The 25,297-nt window shown below is 62.8% G+C and overlaps 1 protein-coding gene across 1 annotated transcript; it reads left to right on the top strand.

Moving 5' to 3' along the window:
* The first annotated feature begins 12,369 nt into the window (after window positions 1-12,369).
* Window positions 12,370-24,037, top strand: KCNQ4 (potassium voltage-gated channel subfamily Q member 4). Its single transcript, XM_041479469.1, has 13 exons — window positions 12,370-12,570; window positions 13,159-13,285; window positions 14,494-14,669; window positions 14,739-14,864; window positions 14,961-15,071; window positions 15,181-15,276; window positions 15,492-15,580; window positions 16,598-16,753; window positions 19,284-19,504; window positions 19,591-19,693; window positions 19,780-19,911; window positions 20,009-20,144; window positions 20,850-24,037. Exons 1-13 carry the CDS (start codon window positions 12,421-12,423, stop codon window positions 21,066-21,068), a joined length of 1,842 nt encoding a protein of 613 aa, XP_041335403.1. The 5' UTR covers window positions 12,370-12,420; the 3' UTR covers window positions 21,069-24,037.
* The last annotated feature ends 1,260 nt before the right edge of the window (window positions 24,038-25,297 follow it).

The raw sequence follows: 25,297 nt of genomic DNA on the forward strand, positions 1-25,297 counted from the left end.
AGGTCCCGTTCCCTCCGGGATCAGCTCTGCCTCCTCCGCTCTGCTCCATCTCCGCAGGACCTGGCACGCCTGGAGGGCTTTGGCTGGGAACTGTCCCAGCGCTGGCGAGCCCGGGAGCTCTCGGCATCCTCATCCATCCTTCCCTCCTTCCTTCCTTCCTCGCGTCTGGAGCGAGCGGAGCCGAGCCCCTGCCCCGTCCCGCTCCCTGCTCCTCCCCGAGGCTGTGCCCGAGCTCCGGGCGGTGCCGCTGGAGTCGCTCCCAGCTCGGGGACAGCTCGGGGACCGGGCTGTGGGGATGCTTTGGGGCAGAGCAGCCCCCTGCCCTGGGGTTCCCCATCCCGCAGGAGCCCAGGCTGTCCCAGGCGCTGGTTGGTCCCAGCGAGCGGTGCCAGCGCCAGTGCCAGGAGTTAATTGCCCTGGGATGAGGCCAAGCCTCCGGCTGGAGCAGGTACTGCACAGCCCTCCCCGCTCCCCGCGCCGCTGTCACGGCTGTCACCGCTGTCACCGCTGTCATCAGCGCTCCCCCCACAGCGACAATGCCACCCCGGGGTCGCCCGAGGCCGCTGTCCCCAGATCTGCCCATCCCAGTCACTCCAGTCAGGCTCACAAGGGTCGGATGAATCCCCCCCTCCACGATGTCCCCCCAGCATCCCCCGCCCAGGGAGCCAAACTGGGGCTTTGCCCCGGTCCCTGTGTCCCGGTGAGGGGTCCCGGCTGTCCCTGGTCCCACAGCCGCTGTCCCCAGCCCCGCAGCCCTGCAGCTGCATTCCAAGCCTGCAAAACTTACTGGAAATCCTGTGGATGCAAATCCTGGCCGCCGGTCCGTGCCAGGAACTCGAGCTGCAATCCCGAGAGGGCAGCAGGCTCCAAGCACAGAGGCCTCCCCCTCGCCATTCCCGGCCTCTGGAATCCTCTTTAAACTCTCATCAGGGCTGGGGACACGAGTGGCTCTGTGGGACCCCCGAAGCCAGGCAGGTGTGGGGTAAAATCAGCAAATCCTGGGATGCCTTCCCAAAACCTCCACCCATCTGACAGATGGGTTGGTGCCATGTTGATTCAGACTGCCTGGCTCCATCCCAAAACCTCCCAGCTCCCAGATCGATGGAGATTCCCAGGGTCTGGGCAGGTGATGAGGTGAGAATGGCACCTGCCCACGGCGTGTGGTGACCCCCAGCCCCAGGAATAACCCAATTCCCACCTGCCCCTTGAACAACCAAGTCCTTTCCAGGTCACCTTAACCCTGCCCCCTCCGCAGCCCCGAGATTTTAATCAATCCCAGGTGAAACTTAAACCTCCAGCGAGGGGAATGTGCTGCTCCAAAGGCAGCGGGATGAAGGTCAGGGCGCTCCCGCTGGAGCTGCTGCCGGGAGAGGGGCCAGACGAGCTGGGGGGATGCTCTGGGAAGCACTTTTTGGGGGGATACTGGAGTTAGGGGAGAATTTCGTTTGGATTTCCAGCATTTCAGCCTCCACGGCTCTTACCCCGTCTGCGTGGGGTTTTTGTGGCATCCTTGGGAGGGAATTGTGGGTTTAAGAGCACCATTTCCTCCAAGTAAATAAAATTGTCTATTTATTGTGTGTGATTCCCGAGACCTCCCAAATCCCGCAGTGCTCACGAGGGCCCCGCGCTGTGCCAGGATCTCTGACTGCCACTAAATAATTCACTGCCAAAGCCCTGAACTTCATCTCTGCTCCGGGAGAAGCTGGAGGGGTGGGGTGGGGGCACTCGGATTCTCCAAAGGTGCGAGAGCACACGGATCCAGCTTGGAAAGGGAATTCCCAGTCCCCGCCTCTGTTCCCCTCTGTGTTCGTGGGAGGTTGAGATGGAAGAGCAAAGGGCTGCACTTGGAAAACACCTGGAGCCCGGCTCGAGGCTGAGTTTGAGGAGAATGGGAGGGGATGGGATGCTCCATCTCCTCCAGGGATGCTCCATCTCCTCCAGGGATGCTCCAACCCGTGGGGATTGGGCGGCTCACTCTCGCTCCAGGATGCTCCACTCCCTCTGTTTGGGCTGTGCTGTGGGATCCAGTTTGGGATGCAGTTTGGGATGCAGTTTGGGATCCAGTTTTGGATGCAGTTTGAGATGCAGTTTGGGATGCAGTTTAGGAGGCAGTGACGTGGCTTGGGACGCGATTCCATTTGGGATGCGGTGCGGGGTGAGACTGGGATGTGGTCTGGGATGCGACTCGGTTCGGGATGCGGTGTAGGGCGCAGTTTGGGATGAGCTGTGGGACGCAGCTGGGATGCGGTGCCGGATGCGGATTGGGATGCGGCGCCCCGGGATGCCCCAGGACCCTCCCCGTCCCCAGCAGCGTCCCGTACCCACAGCGGGGCTGACAGCACCCCACCCACCGCCCCATCCCCTCCACGCCCCGCACGGCGCTTCCCCCGCCCGCCCCGTCCCGCGGAGCCCCGGGGGCGGGGGCCAGGTACGGCGGGGCGGGCCGGGCCGGCGGCGGGGGAGCCCCCCGCCCCGCCGGGGCCCCGCGGTGCTGCCGCCGCCGCCTCCAGAACTGCCTGTACAACGTGCTGGAGCGGCCCCGCGGCTGGGCTTTCATCTACCACGTCTTCATGTGAGTACCGGGCACCGGGGGGGGCCGCAGGGACCCGCACCCCCAGGGCTGCCCGGCGGGGAACGGGGTGGGCGCTGCCGGTGAAGGAGCACCGGGGGTACGGGGAGAGTCGCGGGGCTCCCAGCGAGCTCCCCCGGGCTCCACAGGGAAGTTTCTCCACGGCGTTCGGCGGGGGGGACGAGCCGGTGCCGCTCCTGCCGCCGGTGCCTCTCCTGCCGCCGGTGCCCGGACCTGCCACCCTTTGGGGTTCGTGGCAGGGGGTTCGGGGAGAGGAGCTGAGCGCGTCCCGGGGTGGGACTCAATCTCCGGGGTGGCCCAGAGCCCTTTCCCGGTGGCACCGTGTCACCGTCCCGCTCTGCAGCTGTCCCTGGCCGGGGTCTCTGAGCGTGGGGGGACCCTCAAAGGCAGGGGACCCTCGGGGGGTGACAGCTCTGGATGGGACCGGGGACCCTCTGCTATCCTGTACCTGTAGCAGGGACAAGGCGGCAGTGCCACCCCAGAGCCGTGCCCGGCTGGGATGGGGACAGCGGCGGTGAGCTTGTCCCTGCTGTACCCCGAGAGCTGCGCCCATTCCCGGGTCACTGTCGATCCCCAGCGCTGGAAATGCCTCTCCGGGGCAGGAGGGTGCTCCCGGGAGCGCACCTGCTCCTTTCCCTGCTCCGGCTGTTTTCCTAAGCTCTGCTCCAGCTTCCCTCGCTGGATCTGAGCATCCCACGGCTCTTGGCATGCGGGCTCAGCTCAGGGCTCAGAACAACTTCACCCCCTCGGGTTTGTTGCCTCAGGGAGCTGGGGGGTCCTCAACACACCTGGAAGCTGCAGGGACAGAGGGGGCTCCATTCTGGGGGGTTGTCCCAGGCAGGGACCCGGTGGCACTGCTGGGGACACTGCCGGGACATCACTGCAGCCGTGGGGCAGGACGTGTTTTCCCTCTTTGCCTGGCGTGTGCCAGGTGTGGGCACGGACCTTCTGTGAGGGCATGAGCCAAAATTTTGCCTCCTTGCCTCTCACCTGGAGCGGTGCCGCGGGGCTGCGTCGTTTCTGGGGTGCGGGAGCCGGAGCTCGTTAAGAGGCAGGAAAATGGGTCTTGCCTAAGTTAGCACATCGAGCTGGCAGCAGGAATTTGTCACTGGAGGAAAGGGCACCTGAGCTCCCCAGGGAGCCGGGACACGAGCCCGGGGCCCATTTGTAAGCACACCTCCCCAGCGGACTCCCACAGCCAGAATCCCTGCGTGGAAAATCCCACCCTGGGAAGAGCTTCTCCAGCAGGGAAAGGCAGCCAAAGCCCCTGCCAGGGGAGGCAGTCGGGATGGATGGCTTACACACCCATGGGATGTGGAAGAGCTGTGCCCCTGCTCATCTCCCAGCTGGGATATCCATCCCTGAGCCTCCTCCACCAGTTTGAACCTGTTTTACCCCAAAAACAACCACCTGGCACAAGCGGCCCCGTTTGCAGAGCCCCCCCAAACCCCCCCAGTCCCTCCCCTGCCACCCCAGCGTGCCTGGCCCGCAGCTCCTGGGTGCTGGGCTTTGTTCCACAAGATGTGCAGCCGCCGGCAGCAGCAGCCAAACGTCTCCAGCCTTTGCTGGGGAGGCTTTTTGTTCACTTGCTCGCTTAATTTTAGGGCTGAGGCAGCTGCAGGGCAGAGTCCTGCCAGGGACCCCCCGAATCCTGTGGGAAGACGCCGCAGTGGGTGCAAGGTGCGGACATCTGTTCTGTGAAACCTCTCCCGTAATGCTGCTCATTTCTGGCTCCTTCCAAGTTTTTTGTTGGTTTTTTTGGTTTCTTTTTTTCTCTCTCTCGCAGCAGATGGGAGCTGCGAAGCTGTTGCAGCGGCTCTGAAGTTGTCGGGGATGATTTGTGTGCCGCAATCCCTGGGTTTTAACAAAAGAGGAGGAAGGTGTTACCCCCTCCCCTTCCCCTCTCCGAGGTATGGGAGGGGACGGAGCCCCCGGCCCGAGGTCGGGGCAGCGCTGGTGACACAAACGGGTCCCCTGCGCTGCCTCTCCCGAGCAGGCTGGCTCCGAGACAGGGCTGAAAACTGCTAAAATGGAAATACCCGCTGAGAAGTGACGCGCTTCCCTCCCGGAGCCGCGGAGCGTTTATTGACCGATTTCAGCCCCTTTCTGTCGGCGAATTGATCCCAAATCTTATCCCAGCACCTGCTCTGGGCTCAGTGGTTTGGTGACTGAATCATTTCTGCAGCAGCTCTGCCCGGGGGGGCTGGGAGGGCTTGGAGCCACTTTTGGGGTCTGATGGGTGTCCCCAAAGTCCCCCATGCTCCGGGAAGGGGGTGGTGAGCACAGGCGAGCCCGTGCAGGTGAAATCCGAGGTTCCAAGGTGTCCCCAGCCCCTCCAGCCTCACGGTGTCCATGAAGAGAGGCACTGGCCGGCCTCGCCAAGCCGTGCCTCGCCTGCTTGGAATGAGAATTCCCAGCCCCGGAGCTTACGGAGCAAATCCGGGAGGGAGCCCAGAGCATTAAGCCAGAGGCTTTAGAGCCAGGAGGCAACATAAGAACTTCCTTTTTCCAATCTCCTCCTCGTTAGCGGGCGGGAAGCCTCTTCCCTGCTCCCAGCAAAGCTGCTGCGGGCTTGGCACGGGCACTGCTGCGTGCCCGCGGGCAGGGGCTGCCCTGCCAGGGGGTTTTTGCCGCCTGGAGCTGCTCCTCGCGGTTTTCCAGGTGCCCAATTCCAGCTATTCCCATTGTGGCTTGTCCCTGCCCACCCCCCAGGCCCCCAAATTCCCAGCGGCTCCCAGGGTCTGCTGGTGCCGATGGTTATGAAACGGCTGCTGGGTGCACCAGCAGCTCGGCTCAGCACTTTTGCCGGCCCTGGAGGAGCACTTCCATCCAGAACAGTTTCACCTGGAGCAATTTAGGGAAGCCTGAGCCAGCAGCACCAGGAACAGCCGCAATCCCCCGCCTGGAGCAGCGTCCCCCGTGCCAGGCCCAGCTCCCTGCGCTGCTGTTGGGGTTTATTTCCCATCTGGGAGAGGAATTTCCCCGAGGGGACGGAAGGGAGCCTTGTCCCTGCTGGGTATTTGGTGTCGTCGTGGGGACAGAGAGGTGGCAGCTCCCGGCAGAGTCTCAGGGCAAGCCTGGCACTGGGTGAGGGATGCCAGGCACGGGCTGTCCCTGCTCAGGATTGGCCTCCAGTGGGAAATCCCTGCTGGTTTGGGATGGTGGCACTGGGATGTGTCCCCCTCCGGCCAGGGAGCAGGGTGGTGGCAGCTCCTGGAGCATCCCTGTGCCTGGCTGCAGTTCCAGCCAGGTGTGGAGGGCAGGATGGGGCTGTCACCCCCACCACTCCCCCCCTCCAGCACTGCTTGGAGAGCCAGAAAACACCTCCCTGCCCTGCTGGCAGTGCCACCATGGCCAGTGCCCAGCCCTTGCCAACACCCCGGGGCAATTCCTAGGCCTGGAGCCTGGCATGGGTTGCAGGAAAATCCTTCCATTCCTGCTCAGCGCTGAGTCCCCGCCGCCTGCTTGGAAAAACCTCTTGAATTTAACTCTTCAACCTCTCTTAAACTCTTGAGTTTAACTCTCAACGATTCCATCTCTTTGAATTTAACTCGTTGAAAGCTTTTAACTCTCTGTCACTGGTGTGTCCCCCAGCTGGGCTGGTGGCATGGCCACAACCAGAGGGACTGGAGGCTGTGCCCTTCGAGCCCGGGCTGTGCCCCCAGGGCCACCTTGCCTGGGGCTGAAACGGGAGCTGCTCCAGGGGCAATGCCAGCGGCAGGAGAAGCCGGCACAGCACTTTCCCCAGCCCCATGTGGTGTCACCAGGGCATAAAATTAAGCAACTTTGGCGCAACATGAAACGGTGCATTGATTTTTCCTTCTGGTTTTTTTCCTTTTTCCGTCTTCCTGCTCTCTCTGGGCCCCCCAGGCCAGTGCAGGAGGTGCCAGTTTCGGTGCCCCAGCGGGGTGCAGGGGTGATGCTGGAGAGTTTTTGGTTCTTTGTCCCCTCCCCAGCAGTGATCCCAAACCTCCCCTCCACTCTTTGAGGGTCCCAGTTTGGGGCCACTCACACCCTTGTGCCCCAAATGTCCCCATCCCTGCGGACCCCCAGGTGCTGGAGGAGGGTGACAGCCCTGATCTCTCAGCTGGGGTGCCTCGGAAAACACTCTGATTCCTTCCCCCCCTCCAGCCCGTTCCTTGCCAGATGATCCAAGAGCAAAACTATCCCGGCTGCTCCGTGTGAGCGCCTTGGCACGGCCGCAGGAGCCTTGTGACCGTGCTCCCCGCGGGGCCGGGGGCGCTGGGTGCCACGGGGGTGCCAGGTGATGCCACCAGCAAGATTTTCCTCCCAAAACACCAAGATTTTAAACCCACGGGCTCGCACCGTCTGTGGGATGTCACCCTGTGGGTGCTGCCATGGGCTGGGGGAGAGGCTCCACATCCCAGCTCTGCTTCCAGCCTTCCCCAGGCTGCTGGGGACACGCCGTGCTGCCTCTCGGCTGGGGCTGCAGGGCTCTGGGAGCAGCACCCTCCTGACAGCAGCTCGGGGCCGGGCTCCGAGCGTGTGCCGGGCTTTGCTGTGCCTCTGCCGGCTCCTGGCTCCGGCCGCGCCCGTGGGGGAACACTCGGAGCTTTTCTGCTTCTCTTCTGGGCGGCGTGGGACGCTCCGTGCCATGGTTACGGGCGCAAACAGGGCCGCTACAGCCCGGTTATTTATATCCCCCGGCCGCCTGCTCCACCTCTCCTGAAGGGCTGCGGGGCCGAGCGGCGGGGATTTATGGGACGAGCTGTTTATACAGCTGCAGACAGAGCTGAACCTCGCGGCCTGGGGAGCCGGCAGGGTGAAACGCCATCCCCATCCCCGCTGGAGCTGCGCTGCGGCAGTTTTGGTCCAAATCCCGAATTTGCAGCGGTGGCACAGCTGGAGGGTACGGCCCAGGCGCTGTGATGCTGCCAGGGAAGGGATCCGTGCCTTCCCGGAGTTGGTTTGCTCGCTCATCCCGCGGCTGAGCTGTTTGTCCTGCGGGTGGTGTTTGCCTTCCGCTCAGTTATCGCCACCTGTGCCAACCCCGGGGCATCCCCGCAGGGTGAGGGCAAAGCGGGACCGGGACAGCCCTGTCAGGGCCCGTGTCACCCCTGTGCCAGCTCCGGGGGTTTGGGAATGAGGGATGGGGACATCCCTGCCAGGGCCCGTGTCACCCCCGTGCCAGTCCTGGGACAAGGGCAAAGTGGGACCGGGACAGCCCTGCCAGGGTCCGTGTCACCCTTGTGCTAATCCCGGGGGTTTGGGCAGAGCGGGGACCAGGACCTGCCAGGGCTGGTGTCACCCCTGTGCCAGCTCCAGGGGTTTGGGAAAGTGGGGACCAGGAAATTCCTGGCATGGCCAGTGTCACCCCATGCCAGTCCCAGGGCAAGGACAAAGTGGGACAGGGACAGCACTGCCAGGGTGTCACCCCTGTGCCAACCCTGGGGGTTTGGGCAAGTGGGAACAAGGACAGCCTTGCCAGGGCCTGTGTCACCCCTGTGTCAATCCCGAGGTGAGGGAAAGTGGGACTGGGACAGCCCTGCCAGGGCCGGTGTCACCCTTGTGCTAATCCAGGGGGTTTGGGCAGAGCAGAGACCAGGACCTGCCAGGGCTGGTGTCACCCCCGTGCCAGCTCCAGGGGTTTGGGAAAGTGGGGACAAGGAAATTCCTGGCATGGCCAGTGTCACCCCCATGCCAGTCCCAGGGGGAAGGCAAAGCAAGGACCAGGACAGCCCTGCCAGGGTGTCACCCCAGTGAGACAAGTGGGAACCAGGACAGCTCTGCCAGGGCCCATGCCACCCCCATGCCAGCCCCGGGGGTTCGGGGGTGAATCCTGGCAGGGCCGGGCTGCTCCATCCCCATCCCACCCACGAGCTCCAAGGATCCTGATCCCCCAGCTCGTCCCAGGCTATTTTGGGGTGCAGCCCCTTTGCCCAGGGGTGTTTGGGGGGCACTGGGGGCCAACTGGTGCCCGCCTGCCCATCCTGGGAGGCCGACTTGGCCCCGCTTCCCCTGAGCTCAGCAGCTTTCCCGGCTCACCTGTTCCTGGGCCGGCTCGGGCTGCAGCAGATGGCAAAGCCCACCCTAATGAAGATTAATTGAGGAGATTTCGCCTTCCCCGCCGGGTTTTCATTATTGTTTTGGGGGAGGTTTCATTGCTGCTGGGGCCGGGCTCTGCTCCTGCTGGGTCCTGTCCCCGTGTCCACGCAGTGCCATGTGCTGGGAAAGGGGGCTGGAGATGGGAATTTTATCTGGGAGAGGTGAAACACCGGCTCTGCCTCTGCTCCCTCATCCCCCGGGATGGGGAAGCCCTGCAGCTCCTGTCCCTCTCTCCCTGTCCCCTCCCCTGCCAGCATTCCTCGGCTTTCCAGCTCCTCTTGGAAAGTGCGAAGAGCAGCGAACTGGGATGGGATCCTGGCACTGCCGGTCCCCAGCGGGGTTTGATGGAGGGCTGAGGATGTAAAACCCCCCATGGGTGCTTGGTAGAGCGGCTGCGAGCGGAATTCCTGCCCGGGAGGGATGGGGGATGCTGGTTCCTGGCTCCCCTCGCTGCCTTCAGGCATCTGACCCTTCCCTAAGCCGCTTAAGCGCTGCCGGCAGCCGGGACGGGGCGTTTGCCCAGGCTTTACAAGTTAATTCCTAGCAGGTGATGTGTTCCCAGAAAGTTCCTTTCCCAGCCAGCCCCGTGGGACCTCTCATGCCTGTATCCTTCCCCAAATCCTACGGGATGCTGCCTGGGAGGGCAGGTTTCCATCACGGTGCTGCTCCAGAGCCAGGGCCACCCACAGCAAAGTCCCAGGCACAGGGACCCCCCTCCCTGCTCGCTGGATGAGGCGAGGGGCACAAATCTTTGCAGGCTGGGAGATTTCTGCCTTCTCCTCTGCTTTGTGCTTCGCTGCCCGTGTAATTGCCTGCTAAATCCTGCTTGGATAATCTTTTATTGCTGATGAGGTGAGGGAAAGTGGGACTGGGACGGCCCTGCCAGGGCCGGTGTCACCCTTGTGCTAATCCCGGGGGTTTGGGCAGAGCAGGGACCAGGACCTGCCAGGGCTGGTGTCACCCCCGTGCCAGCTCCAGGGGTTTGGTTAAGTGGGGACCAGGAAATTCCTGGCATGGCCAGTGTCACCCCCATGCCTGTCCCAGGGGGAAGGCAAAGCAAGGACCAGGACAGCCCTGCCAGGGTGTCACCCCAGTGAGACAAGTGGAGACAAGGACAGCCCTGCCAGGTCCCATGCCACCCCCATGCCAGCCCCGGGGGTTCGGGGATGAATCCTGGCAGGGCCGGGCTGCTCCATCCCCATCCCACCCACGAGCTCCAAGGATCCTGATCCCCCAGCTCGTCCCAGGCTATTTTGGGGTGCAGCCCCTTTGCCCAGGGGTGTTTGGGGGGCACTGGGGGCCAACTGGTGCCCGCCTGCCCATCCTGGGAGGCCGACTTGGCCCCGCTTCCCCTGAGCTCAGCAGCTTTCCCGGCTCACCTGTTCCTGGGCCGGCTCGGGCTGCAGCAGATGGCAAAGCCCACCCTAATGAAGATTAATTGAGGAGATTTCGCCTTCCCCGCCGGGTTTTCATTATTGTTTTGGGGGAGGTTTCATTGCTGCTGGGGCCGGGCTCTGCTCCTGCTGGGTCCTGTCCCCGTGTCCACGCAGTGCCATGTGCTGGGAAAGGGGGCTGGAGATGGGAATTTTATCTGGGAGAGGTGAAACACCGGCTCTGCCTCTGCTCCCTCATCCCCCGGGATGGGGAAGCCCTGCAGCTCCTGTCCCTCTCTCCCTGTCCCCTCCCCTGCCAGCATTCCTCGGCTTTCCAGCTCCTCTTGGAAAGTGCGAAGAGCAGCGAACTGGGATGGGATCCTGGCACTGCCGGTCCCCAGCGGGGTTTGATGGAGGGCTGAGGATGTAAAACCCCCCATGGGTGCTTGGTAGAGCGGCTGCGAGCGGAATTCCTGCCCGGGAGGGATGGGGGATGCTGGTTCCTGGCTCCCCTCGCTGCCTTCAGGCATCTGACCCTTCCCTAAGCCGCTTAAGCGCTGCCGGCAGCCGGGACGGGGCGTTTGCCCAGGCTTTACAAGTTAATTCCTAGCAGGTGATGTGTTCCCAGAAAGTTCCTTTCCCAGCCAGCCCCGTGGGACCTCTCATGCCTGTATCCTTCCCCAAATCCTACGGGATGCTGCCTGGGAGGGCAGGTTTCCATCACGGTGCTGCTCCAGAGCCAGGGCCACCCACAGCAAAGTCCCAGGCACAGGGACCCCCCTCCCTGCTCGCTGGATGAGGCGAGGGGCACAAATCTTTGCAGGCTGGGAGATTTCTGCCTTCTCCTCTGCTTTGTGCTTCGCTGCCCGTGTAATTGCCTGCTAAATCCTGCTTGGATAATCTTTTATTGCTGATGATGCACGAAGCTGCGAGCTCTGCCCTGGGCTGTGTTTGCTCCTCAGCCCAGAGCCTGGCACCCACCCCCTGCCCGTGCCACGGGGGTGCCGCTGTTCCCTGTGGGGTTTCACTCCAGAACTGCTGTGCTGGAGGAAAAAAACCCAATTAATAATTCAGAGGGAGAAGGAGCCGGCTCCAACCTTCTGCCTTGCGGGTGGGGAGAGCCCGGGAGAGCAGCAGCGCAGTGAGGACAGGGTGGTGACACGGCTGTGACACCCCTGGCCCCTTCCTGGCTCCAGCTCTCCCTCCTCCCTGCTCTGCATCCAGCCCTTCTCCCATTCCCAAGGGTTTTTTTGCTGTCGGTCCCACCTCCAGCAGCATTTTGGGGAAAAGGACCCATCTGTCCCCTTTAGGCTGTGCCACCCTCATCCCCCTCATGCCAGGGCTGGGTTAGGAACCCCTGGTCCCACACGGGGCTGTGGGGTCAGTGGGGAGGGGTCCTGGATGTTCCCACTGAGGGACAGAGCACCAGCCCCTCTCTGCTGTGTCCCCTGGTGCCTTCCCAGTGGCACTGGGACAGCTGGGACAGGATTCACCCCTCTGATGATTCTGCCCAAAAATCCCACATCAACAACACAAAGAGATAGGAACGTCCTCTTGAGCAGGGGCTGAGCCCCCCACACCCCCCGGATTAATTAAAGAGATTTCTCCTTCCCCACTGGGTTCTCATTATTGCTTTGGGGAGGCTCCATCCACCCCTGGTGGCCCCCGGGCATTGTCACCACGAGAACACAGCCATGGGGCTGAGATGGGTGCCACCAGCTCGAGGACAAGGTGCCAGGGCCACCAGGGCTCAGCCAGGCCGTGCCAGTGCCAGCCAGCCTGGTGTGCCCGTGGTCCCCTGTGCCATCCTGGAGTGGCAGTGACGGAGCAGTGAGTGGCCCTTTGTGTCACGTGGCACAAGCCCTCCGCTTTCCTTTTTTAGAATCGCTGGATCAGGGGAAAAAAAATGTATTTTTGGAGGTTTCATTTGCTTCAGCTTCAGAGTCGACTTTCTTTTTTTCTTTTTCTTTTCTTTTTTTTTTTTTTTTTTTTTAATTCCCCTCCTTATTTTAAATGGGCCAAAGCCCCTCGTGCCTGAGCCCGGCTCTCGGGGAGGAGCAGCCTCAGAGCTGTTCCTGGGGACTTTTTCCCTGGGTTGGCACTTCCCAGGTGTTGCTGGCAGGTCCCCACGGTGCCAGTGATGCTGGGGACAGTCCTGAGGAGCTCTGGTCCCCTTCCTGCAGCACCAGAACCCTCCACAGTGCTGGACCCCCCCCCGTGTCCCTCCCTGCCTTTAATTAAGAAGCTGCAGGGCTGCGGCAGAGCTGGCACCGAGCCCCACGGCAGCTCCTGGGCTGCCCAAGGCTCCATGCCACCATCTAGAGGCAAAACGTGTCCCCAGTGGCTCTGCCACGGCCTGGGGAGGTCTTGACTGGGGGGTTCAGGCTGTGAATGAGGGGTGGGGTCCCCTGGCTGTCCCTGTGCCCCCCACTGACACTTTGTCCTTCCAGATTCCTCCTCGTCTTCAGCTGCCTGGTGCTGTCGGTCTTCTCCACCATCCAGGAGCACCAGAAACTGGCCAACGAGTGCCTCTTCATCCTGGTGAGTGATGCAGGAGCGGGGCTGCTGCTCGGATTTCCTCTCCCCACTTGACATCCTGAAAGAATCGGGCGAGATCGCGGGCAGAACCCCCGTGACCTCATCACCAGTCACTGACGATCCCGTGGCACCTCGGGGGTGGCCTGGCCGTGGGTGTCACCGCGGCTCAGGGTGGCCCATCCCACCATTGTCCCTCCGTGCGCCAACCGCTGGAACAGGCAAGGCACGAGGGGCTAAAAAAGGCAACTTTCCCCCAAACTGTCAGAAAGAGCTGACGCAGGGACTTCTCCCGAGTGACGGAGACTAAATTGGGAAGGTCCTTGTGACTTTCCTGCGAGTAAGCAGAACGGGGGCTTGTTTGTGCGAGAGGTAGGAGGACAATGCTGACAGAGGAGGAAAAGGACCCAGCTCGGGGCGAGGAGGAGAGCAGCCATTCCCTCACAGCCATTCCCTCCGTCTCACCGCCCTCATCCCCCGGCGCGGCTCTGCCAGCTTTGCTGGGGCCACCCCGCACCGCGCTCAGCCCGATTTCACTTTGCCCCCCTCAAATCTGAGCCCCTACCCTCTTTTATTCCTCTTTTCCCCCGTCAGGAATTCGTGATGATCGTGGTGTTCGGCATGGAGTACATCGTCCGCGTGTGGGCCGCCGGCTGCTGCTGCCGCTACCGCGGCTGGCGCGGGCGCTTCCGCTTCGCCAGGAAACCCTTCTGCGTGATAGGTACGGGCTGGCACGGCCACCAGCTCCTCTGCTGCAGCCTGGCAGGGTGGTAGGAACTCTGCAAGCGTCTTTGAGGCGTCTCCTTCTGAAGCTGCTCGGAGTCAGGCCACCGGAGCAGACATTTCAAGTCTCAGCTCAGCGGGGGAAGGACAGGAAGGGTCTTTGCGTGATGTATTCCTGTGAGGTTTATTCCAAAGCACGCTAAAGAGATCACGGACAAAGACAAAACCATGGGTATTAATTAGCATTGACTCCATGATTCTCCGAAGGCTGATTAATCACTCTAATATACTGTACTTATTGAGAAACCCATCACCCTTACACACAGTCCGATACAGATTTGACCTAATTGGTCCTTGAATCCAAACACCATCACCATTGGCCAATTAAGAAATCACCCTTTGGCAAACAAATCTCCATAATACATTCCACACGTGCACAACAACGGGTGCAGCAAGTGATGGTAAGAATTGCTTCTCATTTTTTTCTCTGAGCTTCTCACAGCCTTTCCCAGGACAATGCCTGGGAAAAGTTGTGTTTATCTCTGTGGCCAGAGAGCTGCTGCCACACCATGGGGTCTGCACACACTTAAGTATGTTCTTCAATGTGTGTTTGAGACAATATCTTCAATTGGTGGAATATATATAATGTCACCTAAAAGTGTATGGTAAATACAATTGTTTAGAGCCTAACGGTTTTCTTTACTGGAACTTGGAAAGCTTTGAAGCTTTTTTTTTTCAAATTTTATATTCAGTAAAAGCAAGCTATTTTGGAAAGTTTCTAGAGAAAGAATATGTACATGGGGAAAACAATATAATAATAGAATATATAAGGTTGTTCCAATGCTTGACCACTCTTTCAGTGAAGAATTTTTTTCTAATATCCAACCTGAACCTTTCCTGATGCAACTTGAGTCCATTTCCCCTTGTTCCTTCACTGGAAGAAGAGACAGATTCCTGTGTCCTCACACCTTCTTTCAGGCAGTGCTAGAGTGCTAACATCACCCCTGAGCCACTTTTTTCCAAGCTAAACAACCCCAGCTCCCTCACAGCACTTATGTTCAAACCCTTTACCAGCTAATACAATAATAAATTAATAACATAACACATTAGTACGACACCACAACTTTGCAGGGGATTTTATTGTTGATTTTAACGGGCGGACTTCGGGATAACCCACACACCTCCTGAGCCTCTCTGTCCCCTCAGACTTCATCGTCTTCATCGCCTCGGTGGCCGTCATCGCCGCGGGCACGCAGGGCAACATCTTCGCCACGTCGGCGCTGCGCAGCATGCGCTTCCTGCAGATCCTGCGCATGGTGCGCATGGACCGCCGCGGCGGCACCTGGAAGCTGCTGGGCTCCGTCGTCTACGCCCACAGCAAGGTGAGAAAAACCACCCAGGGATGTCCCCCGGAGTGTCCCCGAGCGCGTCTGAGCCGCCGTGCCCCGCAGGAGCTCATCACCGCCTGGTACATCGGCTTCCTGGTGCTCATCTTCGCCTCCTTCCTCGTCTACCTGGCCGAGAAGGACGCCAACGTCCAGTTCGCCACCTACGCCGATTCCCTCTGGTGGGGCACGGTAAGCTCGGCCCCCGCGGCCCCCCGGGGACAGGAGGGGACGGGGCCGTGCTGGGGGAGCGCCCTGCAGGCCCCCCGCTGTTGTGCCCCCGGGCAGGTGACCCTGACCACCATCGGCTACGGGGACAAAGCGCCGCAGACGTGGCTGGGCCGGATGCTGGCGGCCGGATTCGCCCTGCTCGGCATCTCCTTCTTCGCCCTGCCCGCGGTGAGTGGGGCCGGGAGAGGCTCAAAATAGGGGGGAAAGGGGCAGAGCCGCCTCTGTGTGGAGTCTGGTCTGTGCTGGCACTCACAGCCCTGTCCTCTCCTGTCCCCAGGGGATCCTGGGCTCCGGCTTTGCCCTCAAAGTGCAAGAGCAGCATCGGCAGAAGCACTTTGAGAAGAGGAGGACCCCGGCAGCCAACCTGATCCAGGTGAGGCAGCTCTGGCGTGTCCCGCCCCAGCCCTTCCCGGGAATGCTCTGCTGTCCCCTCCTCTGTCTGCCCATCCAAACTCCCGGCCCCACCTCCAGCACCGACATCCTGCGGGTTGCCCGCTGCCTCCTGTGGGGGCCAGGAGGGATGGAGGGGTCCGGGAGGGTTCTCCCATCCCGATGGGTCCCGATTCCCGGGAATCTCGCTCCCTGCAGGCTGCCTGGCGCCTGTACTCCACGGATGCCAGCCGGGTGTACCTGACGGCCACGTGGTGTTACTACGACAGCCTCCTGCCCGCCTTCAGGTAGGAGACAGGGGGTGAGGGCTGGGGGGATGAAAACCCTGGGAAACCAGAAGGGACCTTGTGGAACCCCCAGGAGTTCAGTGGGGTCGAGCAGCGGCGACACCTTCCCAGGATGGGAGTCTGCTGAAGGAGCCTCCTTCATCCTCATCATCCTCACAGCGCCCATCCCATCCCCTCTCACTCCATCCACAGCCTTCCTCCAGCGCCACAGGGAAGGGGTGGTGCCTCGGGGAGCCCACGGTTGTGGTGGTGGAGCTGCAGCCAGACAGGAGCTGGTTCCAGGTGTGGGGGAATCCAGTGGGATCCAGCGGGAGCCCCTTGTCCCGCCCCTGCAGCGTGTCCCTCCTGTGATCCCTGGGATTTTGCCACTGTGGGTGGATCAGAGGCTTCCCAAAGGTTTTCAGATCTCTCTTCTGGATCCTGAGAGTTTGCCACAACGCTGTGAGCATCCCTGCCCTGCTCTGGCCATGTGAGAAATTCATCTCTCTGTCCCACTCTCAATTTTTCCAAAGGCAGGGCTTTCAACAGCCACAGCCCCGAGTCCCAGCTTCCCGAGCATCACCCCGGATCCTGGGAATCTCTGGGGGCTCTGCTTCCCCTCCTGCTGTGCCAGGAGCCGTGTTCCCTGCGGTGGAATTCACACAGAGCCAGATTCCATCCCTGCTGGCTCTGAGCTTTCCCCTTCTGGCTGGAGCCCAGGATCTGATGGTGACAGGTCCCCATGTCCTCACCCTGTCCCAGATTTGTCCTCACCTGATCCATCCCCCTCAGCACGTCCAACCCTTCCTTCTGTGCAATCCTGTCCCAGGACCTTCCCCAGCCTCATCACCCCCAATTAAGAAACCATCTTTTGAACAAAAATGCTGATTTTTTCTTTGTTTTGTTTTGTTTTGTTTTGCTCTGGTTTTGCTTTGGTTGGCATTCAGGACGACCCAGAGCTGCTCAGCCTCGCTTTGCTGGTTCAGTTTGCTTTGGAAATTTTAATTTCTCCCCGTTTTTATTTCACCCCGACCTCAGAGAGCTGGTCCTTATATTTGAGCATTTGCACCGGGTCCGCAACGGAGGATTTAGGAACTCAGAGGTGAAAAAATGGCCTGACAGAGCCCCACCACCCTACCACTGCTTCACCCCTGCCCAGAAAACCTTCAGCCTGGCCGTGTGTTCAGGGGAAAGGTAGGAGGGGGCAGCCCCTGTGTTCTCCCTCCTCTCTGCTCTGTCTCTGCTCCTCTGTGCCCTCCTGAGATGTCACTGTCACTGTCACTGTCACTCTGTCAAAGCCAGACCCGAGGTGCCACCACCCCAAAGTGTCCCTGCTCCCCACTGGTGCTGGGCATCCCCCCTGCTCCTGCTGCTGCTCCCAGCTCCGTTCCAGCTCCAGAAGGGGCAGATTTGAGCCCAGGGGACACTCTGGGCTGTTGTACCTGAGTGAGGTCACCTCGCTGCCCTCTTCACATGGCTGCCACCCCGGGGCGTGGCACAGGGTAACTGAGAGTGGCAGAAAACCCCTTGGCAAGGGCAGTGGTGCCAGCCTGGCAGGATGGAGCCACGGGGCCACGCTCCAGAGCCTGGGAAAGAGCAAATCCCAGAGCCTGGGGGTGGGAAGGGCTCCTGGAGCCCATGAGGAGAGAAGGGAGGGCTGGAGGCTGCCCTGCTGCTGCTGGAGGCTGCTCTGCACCGTGTCCCTTGTCCCCTCTGCCTGAAGAGGAGATCCCAGCGTGCCACCAATGCTGGCCACCCCCCAGGACATCGGGCCGGGGTTAGGTGGGGAGAGGCCTCGTGCCTCAGTTTCCCCCATGGTGCCACATCAGCAGGGCTGAGGCTGCAGGTGTGGGGCTGAGCGGGACCTGCTCCCCCAGGTGAGTTCGGGGCTTGGGGGGCTCCTCCCTGGGCTTGGCAACCAACCAGGTACTGGCAGGGGAAGGACAGAACCCCCCCTCGGGGGCCCGAGCCCGCCCGTCTCCCCCGCGAGCACACCTCTCATAACATCTCATCTTCTCTCTCTCCTCCCTCTCCCGCTCACCCTCCTCCTCCTCTCCATCCCTCCACCCTCCTCCAAACCCGCCGTGCCCCCCTCCCTCTGCCCCAAGCTGGAATGAGGAGGACGCGCAGCCCCACAGGTGTTTACGCCTCAGGTAAAGCTCGCCCCCGGCCGCGGGGAGCCCCCCCCGAGCCCGGCGGGGCCACCACGGTCCCTGTGCTCGGGGACTGTCCCCAAACCCTCCTGGTAGAGCCGAGACAGCGCACAGGTGTTTATGCAGGACCTACACAACCACAGACGGCTGTGGCACCCACGGTGGCACGGCGGGGACGGGCAGGCGCTGGCCCGGGACGCTCGGCTCCCTCCGCCCGGGGCTGATTCTCTTTTCTCCTGTGTCTCTGCCCTGCCCCTCCAGCCCCATCTTTAGTGGTAAGAGGAGGCTCTTGCAGACGTGGGGCACGTGGAGACGGAGGTACCGTGTCCCGCCCGAGAGCGGCACCGGGAGCCTCGGGATGCATGGATGCACCTCTGCCTGCGTGCCTGCGGCATGGACAGGGCTGGGCACCGAGGCACGGGGGGTGGAGGCTGGATTGGGGGACCCTCGGCAGGGCAGGGAGGCTGTGCATGGCCTGGGCCGAGCTGTCCCCCTGTCCCTTACTGCCTCAGTTTCCCCGTTGTAATGTGGATGAGCACGGGTTGGTGGCAGCCACCTCCAGCACTTGGATAAATCAATCCCATAAATCCCAGCTGTGTGTGCCAGTCTGATTCCCGGGACACAGCCCTTCCCAGCTTGGGAATGTGTGAGATGTGTGGCAGCCCCACTGCCAGCACGGGGAAGGGCTGTGAGCACTGTGCCCTGCCAGGACCCTGCCTGTATCCCAGCCAGAACCCTGCCAGGACCATGCCTGTATTCCTGCCAGGACCCTGCCTGTATCCCTGACAGGACCCTTCCTGTATTCCTGTCCTGCCAGGACCCTGCCAGGACCCTGCCTGTATCCCTGACAGGACCCTTCCTGTATTCCTGCCTGTATTCCTGCCTGTATCCCTACCAGAACCCTGCCAGGACCGTGCCTGTATCCCTGCCAGGACCCTGCCTCTATCCCTGCCTTGCCCTGCCTGAGGAAATCCAGGAATGTCCCCAAACGCCGGGGTCTCATGGATCCTGTCCTGCAGGGGGTGTGGGATTCACTCCGTGCCCTCCCCAGCTTTAGGGTCCTTCCCTGTGTGTCCCCTTGAGCTGCATTTGGGGTCTCTCATCATGCAAAATATGGGGGGTTTGAGTAGGTCCTGCATAAAAAATGCCCGAAATTGCAGCTGGGTTTGGGAGCAGAACTGGCGGTAGGGCAGGAGCAGAGCCTGGACTGGGAGGTGCAGCCTGGAGGAGGAGGAGGAGGAGGATGAAGCAGCTTGGCCGGGTTTGGACACCCCGTGCCAACAGGGATGGAGCAGGAGCAGAGCTCTGCTCAGCTCAGAGGTGGCTCTGCCGCGTGTCCCCTGCTGCCACGCCTGTCTGTCCCCTCTCTCCCTGTCTGCCACCTCCTTTCTCTGCTCTTGGGACCAAAAAAAGCGATTTAAAGGAGCAACCGCAGAGCTGCCCCTGCAGGAACCGCCTGCCGGGTGCTCTCTGCGAGCTCAGCACGGCCACCCCCGCTTCAAACAGGGGTCACCCCTTCCCTGTCCCTGTCCCCACGGCCCTGACACCGCCCTGCCGCTGTCCCCGCGCAGCAACAAGATGGGCATCAAGGAGCGGATCCGGCTGAGCAGCTCGCAGCGCCAGGGCAGCCGCGGCCGGCAGCAGCACCTGGGGCCGCCCCTGCACCGCTCCCCCAGCACCGAGGACGTGGCCGAGGCCTCCAGCCCCACCAAGGTGCAGAAAAGCTGGAGCTTCAACGACCGCACCCGATTCCGAGCATCCCTGAGGCTCAAGCCGCGGACCCCGACTGAGGGTGAGCCCCTGGGGGACACTGTGGGGGGCTGCAGGGTTGGGGACAATCCTCGGGCTCTGCCATCCCCCCGCTCTTGGCACCCACAGCCGACTGCCCGCCGGACGACAGCGGCGAGGAGAGGAACTCCCCCTGCGACCTGACCTTCGAGGACATCATGCCGGCAGTGAAGACCCTCATCCGGGCTGTCAGGTGAGACTGTCCCCTCCCGTGTCCCCCGGCGTGCACAGAGCCCCCCGGGCACCCCGTTCCTGCCTCCAGCCCGGCTGTCCCCGCAGGATCCTGAAGTTCCTGGTGGCCAAGAGGAAGTTCAAGGAGACCTTGCGTCCCTACGACGTCAAGGATGTCATCGAGCAGTACTCGGCGGGACACCTGGACATGCTGGGCAGGATCAAGAGCCTGCAGACACGGTGAGGTCGCCCTGCAGGTGACCCTGGGGGTTCTCCCACATTCCCGAGCCCTTGGGAGTGATGGATGGGCTCTGCCCCTTCCTTCCCTCCCTGCCAGCGTGGACCAGATCGTGGGCAGGGATCGGGCGCTCCCCGCGGACAAGAAGGTTCGGGAGAAGGGGGAGAAGCCGGCGCTGGAGGCGGAGCTGGACGAGCTCAGCATGATGGGACGCGTGGTCAAAGTGGAGCGGCAGGTCAGGAGGGGACAGCCCGATGCCTCCAGCCCCCCAGGAACCCCGGCAGACAGCGGGGGGACACTCTCTGGTGCCCCGAGGGTACCAAGGCAGCTAAACTAGTCACCTTTGCAGCAGAAGAGATGCTAGAGACGTCGGTAGAGGATGAAAGGGCTGAGTCTTAGCAGGGGTTAATCCAAGGTTTTATTCGGAGCTCCTGAGAGCACCCACACCTCAGGGGGTGCTCAGAGCACCTGGGAGAGGTGCCAAGGTTACATTTAAAGGGAGATGTGAACCAAAAAGTAGATAATTTTGCTGGTCAATAAAGAAACTTCAGGGATGAACACTTAGGGAATGGACATTTGGGATAGTGTATGGGGCAGCACCTGGGGGGTTGACCCCTGGCCTCTGACTGATCACTCGATGACTTGGACTGAAAGTTCTAGATGGAAAGGATGGGATGTGAGTGATTGACAGAGAGCCAGAGTGGGGATTTGGGGATGATTTCAACAAAGGAGAATGATTCCACAGGTAGAGGGAGGGGGTACAATCAGGGATAAACCATTTGGTAAAAATAAGGGGATCCAAAACCAAAACCATTACAAAGCATGAAAACACACTACAACACCCCGGCAATGTCACCATCCCTCGGGAGGGGCAGGGGAGCCCCCCGCGACCCCTCCGGGGGGGTGGGCCAGGCTGAGCTCCTCCCTGCCGTCCTTGCAGGTGCAATCCATCGAGCACAAGCTGGACCTGCTGCTCGGCCTCTACTCGCAGTGCCTCCGCAAGGGCTCCAGCAACTCCTTCAGCCTGGCCGCGGTGCGGGCGCCGCCCGGCGAGCCCGACATCACCTCGGACTACCACAGCCCCGCGGAGCACGAGGACATCTCCGCCTCCGCCCAGACCCTCAGCATCTCCAGGTCGGCCAGCGCCAACATGGACTGAGCAGGAGGCAGCGGGATGGACCCTGCCCGCCGGGGATGGGGCGCTGGGGCGGCGTGGCGCTGTCCCCTCGCTGTCACCTCGCTGTCACCTCGCTGTCACCTCGCTGTGTTGCTTGAACCGAGTCTTCCTCTGCGGGGACACGGCTGCAGCAGGGTGGCTGTGGCAGTGTGGCATGGCCAGCCCAGGCTCCTGGGATGTTCCTGGGACATTCCTGGGATGCTCCTGGGGGTGATTCTGGGGTATTCCTGAGATGCTCCAGGGACATTCCTTGGAACGTTCCTGGGATATTCCTGGGGATGCTCATGGAATATTTCTGGGGATGTTCCTGGGATGCTCCTGGGATGTTCCTGAGGAGCTCCTGGGATGTTCCTGGGCTATTCCTGGGATGTTCCTGGCTTCCTGTAGGATGACATCCCCCCAGCTCCGGGGTCCTGGGTGCTCCCCAGCTGTGGTGGGGATGCTCTGGGCTGGCCCCATCCCCTGGGGTTTGGTTTGAACCCCATCCCCAGCCCTCAGGACAGGTCCTGCCTGGTCCCCCAGAGCTGAGCCGGGGCCACCATCAGCTATGCAAGGTCCCACCTCCTTCTTGCTGCCAGTGCAGGGGTGTGGGGGCACGACCCAGGGTGGTTTTACCCGCGTCACTCGGGGTCCCCTGTGTGGGGAGCAGGGGACTGTCCCCCCTCCCTAGGCTGCACCTCTCCAGAAGCACAGCAGAGCCTTCTGCCTGCCCGTGCATGCTCCCAGGGCAATATATATATAGAAGATATATATATGTATTTATGCAATAATGTCTTAATATGCAACACCCCTGGGAAGAGCAACCCGAGGGGCCATAGGCAATAAGCAACCCTCTGCCAGCTCCCAGGGCTGGACTGTGCTGCCCAGGAGGGCCCTGGAGGCCCTGAGGGCTCAAGGCCGGGGGGAAATCTCCACCTGAGGGTGGCCCTGGAGCCAGGAAGCTGAGCAGGGGCTGTGGGGACAGGCGCTGTCCCCAAGGAGTGTCTCTCCCTCTGTGCCCCAACCCCTGCTCCTGCTTAAAGGATTCCCTCCCTGCTGGGTCCTGCGGTGCTCAGTTTGTCCCTGTCCCCTCTGTGGTCCGGGGAGCACGGGCCGGGCCTGGAGGGGGCCTACCACAGGGTGGTGTCCTTGCATGTCACCTTCAGCAGAGCCACGACAGCTCCCGCGCTGCCCCAGTCCCCTGCGCTGCTCCCCAGCCCAGCAACACCGGGACTGTGCCAAAGCGCCGGGCTGGGGCTGCACCCGGGGCTCCAGGGGGTTCGGTGGTCTCCCCACAGTGCCAGGATCTGTCCTGGGCTGCTCCCCCCGCTGCCAGCTCCGCTCCTCTCTGGGATGGCACGGTGGGATTCGCACCCCTTCTCCCGTGCCCCTGCTCCGGGCACTGCGGACTCCCGACCCTGCTCGTCCCCTCGCCCCGTTAGTGCATGTGGCCAGCGCGGGCCGTGCCAGAGCTGCTTGAACCCCCCCACCCTGCTCCTGCCCTCCCCCCGGGGGTGCCCGGGCGGTGCGACACCAGGGGACAGCGCTGGGTGGGTGGCCGTGGGGCCAGGTGCATGCGACAGCTTTGCCCGCAGCCGCACGCAGGAATTAACCCTTAGAACCCCCCTCCCGAGGCTGGCTGGTCCCCGCAGATCCCCCCGAGCCAGCGGTAGTTACCTCACTTGATTAACTTATTAACTTATTTGTTTCATTAAAATTTGGAGTAGAGGCTGCCCGCCTGCTGCCGTCTGTGTCCCGGCGCTCCCGAGAGGTGGCACTCCAGCCCTGCCACCCAGCCGCGGCCAGGGGACAGCAACGTCCGGCCGGGGACACAAATGTCCGGCAGGGGACACAAATGTCCGGACTCCTCCCTGACCCCTTAAGCTGCAGAAAGCCACCGAGATGGGATTGAGAGCCCAGCTCCGGCTCTCTCGCCCTCCCCAGCTCCATCCTGTGCGCGGCGGGTGCAGGGCTGGTGTCGCTGCAGGAGGACCCGTGCGCCGCTTTTTTGGCACCTTACACGGAAGGGTCGCTGCCCCGGGAAGGGCTGTGCCCCCCCTGCCTGTTTGGTGTGTCCCCTCCCCAAATGGCGACGACGCTGCGATGTCCCCAAGGCCATCCCAGGGAGGTGAGGGTGGAGCCCCCTTCCCCAGGAGCCCCCAGACCCCTGTAGGGACAGCAAAGCTTCACCCCGTGGCTGTGAGCTGGCACCCCCGGGGACAACGCGTCCTGCAGCGATGTCGGGGCTGAGGCGGCCCCTTCCCGTGCCGCTGGCCGGAGAGGAAGCCGGGGCTGGCCGCGGCTCGGTCCCTGCCTTTCCTGGCTGCCTCCTGCCAAGAAACTCGCTCCAGGATCGCCTCGGAGCCGAGCTCTGCGGGGGCAGCGCCTCCGTGCCCCGCTCGCAGCGCCCCAGAGCTGCCCGGCTCGGGGATGGGGGGTTCGGGGTGCTCCAGCACCCCGGTTCCGCCGAGAGCCCGATGTGTGGGGTGTGATCCCTGGGGCGTTGGCTTTGGGGGGCACTGTGCCGGCCTCTCGCGGTGTTCCCAGAAGGGTGGGCGGCTTTCCCGGGTGGGTTTGGAGGGATTCATCCCTGCAGCTGTGGGATCTTCACCCCGCATCCAGCCCGGCTGTGTTCATGGGGCATCCAGGGCCAACCCAGCCGGGTGTGGGGTCTAAGCGGTGGGGACGGGGTCCTGGCAGCTTGTCCCTCCCCCGGCACGGCCGGGGCGGTGGCACAGGCAGGGTGTGTGCCAGCCCGCGGCTCTGCCTCCCGCCGTCACATGGGCCCAAGGTGCCCCGGCAGGACTTTGTCCCCCTCCACCTTGGTGGCCCCACGTGCGCCGAGGCTGCCACTCCCGGCAAAGGGGACACGAGCAGGGAGGGAGACGCTGGCGTCAGAGTGACACAGAGGGAGCTGTGACCTCGCAGGGCCAGCTGGCCGCGTCCCGCCGGAGCCCAGCCGCAGGAACGGGGTGAGGGGATGCACCAAACACTTGGACTGCCGCCGCTGCCGCCTCCGCGCAGCGCCTCTTATCAGCTGGCAGGGGGACAGGGTTGTTACGGGAACGGTCAGCTGCTCCCGGAGCACCCCACGGCTCCTCTGAGCTGTCAGGGAGCTGGCGGGGGCACAAGGACACAGAGCAGCGGCCGGGGATGTCCTTTGTGCCAGTGGCTTTGCTTTGTTCTCCGGGGGTCTTGGGGGAATTCGTGACTCACTGTGGAATCCAGTCATGCTGGAGACAGTCGGACTGGGCTGGACTCAGTTCCTTCCTGCGGCGCTCCAGCCTCCAGCTCCAGCGTTGCGTGCGCTGCCCAAGGACGCGCTCGCAGGAAAAGGCGCTTCCAAGAGCTCTTGGAAGCGGGGCTCCCTGCGGAGGGGGCTCCACAGGACCCCACTTCAGGCTCCCAGAGCACCCCGGACTCCCGGGGAGCAGGCAGCCCCCTTGCTCGGCGGGATTTGGCGCTCCCCACTTCCACTCCCTTGCCCGGAGTGGAGCCCACCCTGGCCGCGGCATCCCCGCCGTGGGCTCAGCCAGGAGCCCCTGGCCCGCGGCCCGCGGCCGTCCAGGGAACCCCGCGGTGCTCCCGTCCTGGCTGCCGCGAGGCATCCTCCAGGAATCCTTTGGCAGCGCCGGGAGATGCTCCCGGCCGGGCAGGGACAGCAGGAGCCCCGCGTGGGCGGCTGAGGTCCCGCAGCAGGTGCTGGTGCCGCGGGGGCACCGGGGCCTGGGGGGCGGCCAAACCCCCCCCGTTGTGGTCCCTGAGCGCGTGGCTGGGCGCTGACAGCCGGGCTGGATCCAAGTGACACCAGCTCCATGCCCTGGGTTGGGCTGGGCTGTCCCTGTCTCAGCTGTACCCCTGGAAGGGGGAGCAATGCAGCCCCCTCCCCTCCTCTCCGCACACCTGGGGAATGGGGAAACCCCCCAGGACGGCTCCCCCTGCATGGAGCAGGGGGTGCTGGCCCGATAGCCGAGACCCCCCCCATTTGGCGAGGGCAGTGCCGGGGGGCCCCGGGAGGGGATCAGGAGCCGGGGACACCCCGACCCCGCGGGGACAGAGGGGGCCACAAGTTCGGGGCCACAAGTTCGGGGCTCCTCTCTACAGCCCCAGGCCCGACCCCCGCCCCGCTGCGCTCCGCCCCGGGCCGGTCGCGACTGCCCCGGCGCCTCCCCGCGCCCCCCCGGCCGGGGCGCGGCTATAAGGAGCGGCGGGGGCCGCGGCGCGGGCGGGGG

This window comes from Pyrgilauda ruficollis, unplaced genomic scaffold (assembly GCF_017590135.1).
Source record: "Pyrgilauda ruficollis isolate IOZ18807 unplaced genomic scaffold, ASM1759013v1 scaffold48, whole genome shotgun sequence".
Taxonomy (NCBI): domain Eukaryota; kingdom Metazoa; phylum Chordata; class Aves; order Passeriformes; family Passeridae; genus Pyrgilauda; species Pyrgilauda ruficollis.

Coding starts and splice junctions, on each gene's coding strand:
- KCNQ4 (XM_041479469.1), top strand. CDS start 12,421: ATGAGGGGTGGGGTCCCCTGGCTGTCCCTGTGCCCCCCACTGACACTT. Junction 12,571..13,158: donor ACGAGTGCCTCTTCATCCTG/GTGAGTGATGCA, acceptor TTCCCCCGTCAG/GAATTCGTGATGATCGTGGT. Junction 19,505..19,590: donor GCCGCGGACCCCGACTGAGG/GTGAGCCCCTGG, acceptor TGGCACCCACAG/CCGACTGCCCGCCGGACGAC.